The 8,017-nt window shown below is 35.9% G+C and overlaps 1 protein-coding gene and 1 pseudogene across 1 annotated transcript; one reads left to right on the top strand and one right to left on the bottom strand.

Annotated features, from left to right (window-relative positions):
• Window positions 1–892: 892 nt before the first annotated feature.
• Window positions 893–2,793, bottom strand: LOC130507239 (uncharacterized). The gene is made up of 6 exons (XM_057001952.1): window positions 2,663–2,793; window positions 2,179–2,403; window positions 1,917–2,093; window positions 1,602–1,826; window positions 1,399–1,527; window positions 893–1,321 (listed from the first exon to the last, which is right to left on the bottom strand). The coding sequence occupies exons 1-6, from the start codon at window positions 2,756–2,758 to the stop codon at window positions 1,088–1,090; spliced, it is 1,086 nt and encodes a 361-aa protein (XP_056857932.1). The 5' UTR covers window positions 2,759–2,793; the 3' UTR covers window positions 893–1,087.
• A 1,176-nt stretch (window positions 2,794–3,969) lies between these two features.
• On the top strand, window positions 3,970–7,788 carry LOC130507240 (F-box/kelch-repeat protein At4g19930-like; annotated as a pseudogene).
• Window positions 7,789–8,017: the final 229 nt, after the last annotated feature.

The following is an 8,017-nucleotide window of genomic DNA, read 5'->3' as shown; positions in this document are numbered from 1 at the left end:
TAACTATAATTAAAAAAATCATCATGATTAAATATATTTGTTGAATATTAAAGATACATATGTTGAATATATTAGTTACTGTTTATATGTAATAGTGTATTTATTAATAAGCACAATGTTTTGATTTTTTAAGTGATGGTCCATTTAAAAATATCAACATGAAAAATTCATGATTTTTATTTTAATAGATAAAACTATATTCTGACCAAAGGTGGGTATATTTTTTGTTTTATATTTTTTAAATTGTTAACTTTTATATTTGTGTTTTATTTGTATAATATTTTTCTTAAATAATTAAAAAAACTTTAATAATTATTTTAAAATAGTTAGACCACACCTATACCAATACGTCATGTTGCCGTTTTAATAGCATTGATGCTTTGTTTTTTTTGTTGGTAAAAACTATAGTGATTTGTTAATGAAGTCAAATTGTATTTCTTGAAGGTTAGCCGTAGGGAATCTGATTTGTTGCATTTTATCAACCTTTATTTTGGTTTTTGATCGGAAGTTTTTACTATGTATTTTAGTCTTTCCAAAAGTCTCTAGATTACATGTTTGGTTCTCGTAAGAAAACGTGAAACAGCAGGATCTTGGACCTTAAAGAAGTTATGTAGACGAAATGGAGAGAATATGAACTGATTCAATTTCTAGAACAGTCGATTTGATGTAAAATGTGAATTCATGGCGTTACAACCTCAGGGCTCGCGGTTGAGACAGCAGCTGGAAAATCCGGTTTTGGACTTTCAGTTCTGTGGAGACAAACAAACCAGCTACAGGATTGGATAATCGTTTCCAAACTAAATAAAAATTTGTTACAATATTTTTTTATGAACGAGGTCTCTAGCAAGATTGTAAATCTAACGTGAAGCCTTGATTTTCAGGAAACGCAATGTTGTATTCGGAAGAAAAGTTTATTTATGATCAGACCAACATTGTCTCAGGTCTCAACTTCTGAGACTGCAAGTCTGCAAACTGTAACATGATAAACATCAGGCTTTTATTTTTCTCAAAGTATATGCTATTCAAAGACAAACTTTATTTGGAAACTTCTGAAGACAGAACTCAAGTGCGAAAGACTGGTTATTTATCATTTGGAGAATCTGTGTCGATCATGAGGCGAGGAGTAATCGATGTTTGGCCCCTGAGGGACGATCCCAAAAGGGTTGATCGAAGGGTGGCTTCCATAGTAATGCTGCTTGATGTGATTCATGTTCACGGTGCTACTCATACCAGGGACTTGAAATACGTCTTTCGTGTAGTTGAACAGATTCGGATACTCTCTTAAGAGTTTCTTGTTGCATTTGAAGTGAACCGCGTAAACCTGCATCATCAATGTTTCAAAATAAAAAAACTTGTTCCCCTAATTGTGTTTCTTTAGCTCTTGTCGGTTTCACTTACCTCGTCAAATCTTATTAGTGTCACAAACAATCTGATATCTGTTTCAGTCAGAGTGTTACCGCAGATGTAACGATGCTTTTCAAGAATCTCCTCGCATCTATCTAATGCTTCATACACTTGTTGCACTGCCTACAAAGATGAACAAAAAAAACGTTTTAAAAGGTTTCATCTATCTAATGCTTCATACACTTTCTAGCACTTACCTCCTCGTAAGGTTCTTGTTTCTTTGCAAAACCGCACCTATAGACACCATTATTAATCCCACTGTAAATCCATTCATTAGCTTCATCGATTTTAGCTTGGAGTTGAGAAGGGTAAAGATCAAGATCAGGGTTTCTAGCAATATGATTGAACTCGGTGTTGAACATCCTGATAATCTCAGCGCTCTCATTGTTCACAACAGTCTTCAGCTTCTTATCCCACAGAACCTGTCATAAAAAAATACCATCTAGTTCCAACTCAAGATGACTTACAAAAACAAACATTGAGAAGCCAAATTTTTTTAAAAAAAGACTTACAGGAACAGTATACTTCCCGGTGTAGTTTGGGCTAGCAATCTCATAGAGTTCTCTTACACTCTTAGCACCATTAAGATGGTCAGGATCAGCTCCTTGAACCTCAGCGTCTGAATCCGGGAAGACCCATCCCATGTGCTCATCACTTTCCTTGGTCCTTCCCCAAATGGGTTTAACAGACTGATGCAAACCAAACAAGGAAACTATTCAATCAATACTGTCATGATGAACATAAGCAGTTTTAAAGGGCTTTGAGTCTACGAACCGAGAAGCTTATTGCATCGTCAAGTCCTTTGATCTTCAAGTATGAGATGCATCTAGAAGCCCATGGACAAGCATAAGATATGTAAAGATGGTATCTACCAGATTCAGCTGGAAACTGAGAATTGGAATCTCTTGAGACGAAGTTACGGAACGTTGAGGCAGTTCTTTGAAATGCTCCGGAGTCTGATGTCTCATCAACCGCAGATCTAGCCATTGATAGTGTACACTTAATGACAAACATTGAAAGCAAACGATCAAATTTCAGTTTTGGGAAACAGAGGTCCATGAACCAAAACAGAGCATCATAGTATAAGAAACAGAGGTTCATGAACAAAAAAAACAGAGCATCATAGTATGAGAAACAGAGGTTCGTGAACAAAAAAAAACAGAGCATCTTAGTGTGGACACACAAACAAGGGATCAAAAGTTGGAAAATTTTGTCTAGAAATCAGTACTCAGATCAAACACAAACATATAAGACTCACGAGTGGATTGCGATGATGTTTACGAGATCCACGAGTAGTGAACTTTGTAGCGAGAGAGAGGAAGCTGTTGTGGCTGAGGATCGTGGAGTAAGACATCAACTAAAGCTTCTATATAGTATTATGTTTCAGCTAAATAAAGTTTATATACATAAATACAAAAGCTTAGAAAGTCAATATTGGCGGGCGCTTACGTCATTGCTGTTGTCACTCCCACTAAACGAGCCACCTGTGAACAATTCAATTCTAAAACAGGTGGTGGTGACACCTTTGCATTAGAAAAAACCCCATAGAGTTCACATCTTTCTACTTAATTAGTGTTAGGTCTCTGTACAAAGTTGATATCTTAATAGAAAACCCAACTCTTGTCAAAACTATTGTACTTCTACATCGGTAAGAAGAAGATGTGAACTAAGCTCGTCAATCTACCGCAAGAGTTACATTTCTACAAAAGTTTAGAAAGGATCAGGTTTTGACGCTAGCAACAAAAATGTGTCTCAAATCGTGGAACTTTAAGTACAAACCTGGTGGAGTAGTTACTAAACATGATCAGTGGAAAGAGTTAGAGAAGGTAACGCTTGCGGTAGATTGACGAGCTTAGTGCAACGGCAGTGTAGTACGTGTTGGCAGGGAATCAAGTCTGGAGAACTTGATTTGTTAGTAGCATGTTCTCATACGTCGTTGTCCAATTATCATGATTTAGAAGTGCCAATTCTCACGAATGTGATGTGATGTGGGATCAGAGATTGAAAGGGCATTTAGAGCACGAGTTGTTCTATGTAGTCAAAGCTATGTTTTGGACTGGAAAGAACAGAGGCGTGATGAATCTTCTTAGTGGTAGTTATGTTGCTATGAAAGAAGAGCCTTATTTGGGTTTGGAAGAAAATACGAGGCTGCTAACTAAGAGTCCTAAGTCATGGCGAGATTCAAGTTCAAAATCATTTCAAAGAGAACAATACTGGTTGATGAAGAGCTTCCTTTGGCGGATGAATCAATGGTAATGGAGAAGTTCTTACAGCAATGGATATGGGGATAAAGAACAACTAAATCTCGTGTATTTGAACCTAAAAAGAGGGGTGCCGAAATGGTTTGAGAAGAGCAGAAGGGACTTCATAAATTGGACATGCCTTAAAGCATAGATTGATGGTTCAGTTTGGTGTAATCGAGCATTACTCTCCAAAAAAGTGCTGCCAAAAACAAAACTAATCTCTAAGGCTTGTTCAATTTTGGAGAATAGAGCTTCGGTTCAGTCTGATCCTAAGGCCGTAAAGAGTAAGAATAGAACTCTGGAACTTATGGAAACCACACTTATGAATAGTGTTGCAGAAGTGGATGAGAATCTGGACAGTGATGATGAGACACTGATTAATGGCGAAGAAGAGAAGTTCCAAGTGAAACATAATTGGAGATGCAAGCTATTCTCAGTTACTTCAACGCTGGAGCTAAAGCATAAGTCAGCACAAACATCATTATCTGTGGCACGTTTGATACTACGACCTCAATATCTTGTGAATTACAGGCTGTCAAGGTTATCATCTTTGGGGACAAAGATGGTCTGAAGAAAGGAGTATTGTGACATGATAAACTGGTTATTCCTTTGGTTTAGTTCTTTAATTTCTGGTTTAGTTTTCTGGTTTAGTTTTTTGGTTTAGTAAACATTATATTTTAACATTTTCTCATTTACGGGAAAATCTATCAATCAAACATTAAAACAATCTTCTTAAACCATAACTCTCTCTATTCATTAGGTTCATCATCATTCACCATTGAACCTCTGTTCTTCGAGTTGATCTTTCTTCCTTCGTGATCATCCTCTAAGCTTTCATTTACCAGTTCTCAAGCTCGCGGTGAGCTTCTGCATTGGATCTATATATCATTACCGGTTTTACTGTCTCAAACTGATTCACAATGAAACAACAACATTCCATGTCCTTGCATCACTGACTACTTTCCATGGTTTCTTGATCCACGGTGTGGATTTACTTGTAGATTTTTATATATAATCACTTCTAGCCTACTCCTATGGAGATTCTCTCAGTCAAATCAACAAGGATTTTCACTACGGCTTGCTCCTAGTCTGCTAAAAATAAATCTCTTGTGATTTGTATATATAGACCCAAAAAACTGAATTGATTGCAAACTTGCTGATACTTGATTATCACTTGTTAGCGATGTATTTTGTAATGTATGTAGTTTGGAGATCCAGTGATTTATTTAGCTTATCGAACATGAATTGTTATTGATCTAGATCTTATTGTGATTGTGATATTTGTGATGAAGTTTGGAGAGAGAGAGCTGTTGGCACGTTTTGAAATGTCTTAGTTGAATAAAGTATAAAAAACTAAAGATAGATCATTTAGTTAAAAAATATTTAGATAAATAAACCACATTTGTCATATAAAAGAAAATTAAATAACTAAGCTAACAAAAAAGCTTATAAAGATTATTACATTTGCATGTAGTTTACAAAATTAGTGCAAGTTTTCAAATTTCAACCTTATCTTTGCTTGAGTTCCATAAAGGGCATCATTCCGCTGATGACTATCATGAGCCTTCTGAAAACAAAGGGTCTGAATCATCTGATAACGATTTGACTCATTCACATCTCTAGTGAATAAACTCACCACTCTGACCTACTTATACTTTTATCTTTCGGGTCTCTCTCCATTGGAAGCCAATGCCAAATCTCCTAAGCATGTTCATGGCAAAGCCCCTGCCTCCTCTCTTGCTCCAAAACATGGTATATGGCTTCTTAAAACAAATTTATTTTTGCTCTCAATTTGTGGCTTGAAAGGAAGTTATGAATCAACTCTCTCTTTTTTTTTAACTCTTAATACTTTTGTTACTGTTCTGATCTTCTTGTGATTTTGGATTGTGATGAATCTTATAGATAGATTCCTTTTGAACTTGCTAATACCTAATATCCTCATCGATCTTACCATAACAGACATGCCTGAAAAACAAATTACTTTTGCTTTGACTGTGGCTTGTGAAGAAATTTAGAGACTGACCTCTTATACTTTTTATTTCTTATTTGATCTCTTTCAGGTCTCTCTCCACTGGAAGTCAATGCCAAATCGCCTAAGCATGTTCATGGCAAGGCCCCTGCCTCCTCTCTTGCTCCAAAATATGGTATATGGCTTTTAAAAATGAATTGCTTTTGTTCTCTGAATGTGGTTTATTTTTTGAATTCTCAATACTTTTGTTTCTGATTTGATCTTCTTGTGATTTTGGTTTGTGATGAATCTTATATATAGATTCCTTTTGAACGTGCTAATACTTAATATCCTCATCGATCTTACCTTAACAGACATGTCTTGATGTATTACCTTAACGGACATGCCTTGATTTATTATAGCTTATGAAAAAACTTATTGCTTTTGCTCTGTTGCTTGTGAAGGAATTTAGAGACTGACTGCTTTTGACCTCATATTTTTATTTTTATTTTATCTCTTCCAGGTGTTGCTCCCCAGCTGCCTGATGTGGACAAGCTCAAACGCAAACAGTGGGGGCCATTTCTTGACTACCATGGTAATCGTGGATTTGCTGATGACTATGTACCATCTGAAGATGAAGGTTATGAAACCTCTGATGAGGATTAGACTCCACTCTGCTGAATAAACTCTGCTCTATAATACGTTGGTTTAAAACGTTAAGTTTCTCTGATTTTTCATAAAAATGTTTGACATGTTAAAAAGTCTTTTATATGTAAGACTATTCGCGCCTTTAGTATATGACTCATTCCTGATGCATTTCAGTCTTTGTGTACAACATATTAGTAAAAAAAAAAAGCATGACACCTTGGAAGCCATACATGAAACAGAGTCGTAGAGAAAGACAGAGTAGAGGTTGTTAAGATATTAAGGAAAGAAAAGACTAGGCGTTTTGATGAGTGGGTAATTAATCAAGTAATGAACCGGCAAGCTAACCATACAAAGAAATCTACTTCAACGTACCAAAACCAAGAGCTATTGGCCTTGTGGTAATGGAATTCCGGTTGGAGTAACCGCTCCTGAATTCGAGTCGTCTTGACCATCTTCCCGCCTATAACCGTGCGTGTCCAGATGGAAGATTTCGTGGAAATTAGACTGGGTTTACCGCATGGGATCCCCACGATCATCAAAAAAAAAGAAAAATTCGTACCAAGTGAAATTGGCTCGACCAATTATTATCTTTATTTTATTATTCTTGCATGTATTAGTTATGGTCACGATGCCCATGTTTCCCTTTACGTAGTTTGCTTCAGTAACTGTTGGAACTTATGGTTCTAGTTTCTCATAAATGAAAAAGCCGAAGAACAGAGGGAAGAGTTGTTGTAACTTCTTTTATTTTTTTATTTTTTATTTTTATTTTTATTTTTTTATTATAAAAATTCAAAATAATTTATTTTTCAATAAAATATTTTGAATTTCTATAATATATTAAAAGTAGGATATGTATCAAGTCGATGGAGAAATATTCAAAGTAGTTGTCCACCACATCGTCCTTTAACACAGTTTAATACGATCAATATCAATGGCCGTATGCTTTATTACCTCGCCAGGACGCATTTGTTTAAGTGTGTGCTTGTGAGTTTCAATATGATTTCTGAAGAAATCAGTGTACCCCGACTACCTGAGGATCTTGCCTTTTTACCGCGGCTGCCTATTATGATTGAAATTATAGAATGGGGTGGACGAGTAGCTTTTTTAGACTATCCTAATTTTGGAAACGAAGGTGATGGTTTTGAAAACGAAAGTGTGATGAAGGTATGGGTTATGGAAGATGCAGAGACGAATCTGTGGTCGAGTCAGACATTAGTGTTGCCTCCTTCTCAGATGAATATACTCAACATGCCTGTGGTCGTTAACTCGAGTTTGATGCCACGAGGTACAACTAGAGAAGGCGAGGTTATCCTTGTACCTCAAGTTATAAGGTATTCTAAGCGAACGCTCAATATTTTCATCGACCTACAAGAAACAACTGATTTCTATGTTTTTCTTTACAATATTCAAAAGAACCATATGAGAAAAGTTGAAATCACAAAATCATCAGCCCGTTATGTTACAACAAAGTGGGATACTTAGTCCAAAAAAACAAAGTGGGATGTTATTGGATTGGATGATATTGAGAACTTGATGTATCTCTAAACACTTGAGCGTTTTGATTGTTGTTCTACTTTTGCTTCAATGTTTTTTGGTCTATTACAAATCTTTAGTCGGTGTATATATTTAGCGTACATTTCGCACCATCAATGCCCATGTGCCACCTCGAGTGCCGGTCCCGAGATATTCATGGTCCAATACGAAATACAAAACTGATGTCCTTAGAAAATATATAAAAAATCTGTCGATAAAAAATTCAAGTCTATAATAAGAA

The sequence above is a fragment of the Raphanus sativus genome, unplaced genomic scaffold (assembly GCF_000801105.2).
Source record: "Raphanus sativus cultivar WK10039 unplaced genomic scaffold, ASM80110v3 Scaffold4211, whole genome shotgun sequence".
NCBI lineage: Eukaryota > Viridiplantae > Streptophyta > Magnoliopsida > Brassicales > Brassicaceae > Raphanus > Raphanus sativus.
This window is presented reverse-complemented; position numbering and strand designations above follow the sequence as displayed.

Coding starts and splice junctions, on each gene's coding strand:
- LOC130507239 (XM_057001952.1), bottom strand. CDS start 2,758: ATGTCTTACTCCACGATCCTCAGCCACAACAGCTTCCTCTCTCTCGCT. Junction 2,094..2,178: donor ACGATGCAATAAGCTTCTCG/GTTCGTAGACTC, acceptor GGTTTGCATCAG/TCTGTTAAACCCATTTGGGG. Junction 1,528..1,601: donor AACAAGAACCTTACGAGGAG/GTAAGTGCTAGA, acceptor TCATCTTTGTAG/GCAGTGCAACAAGTGTATGA.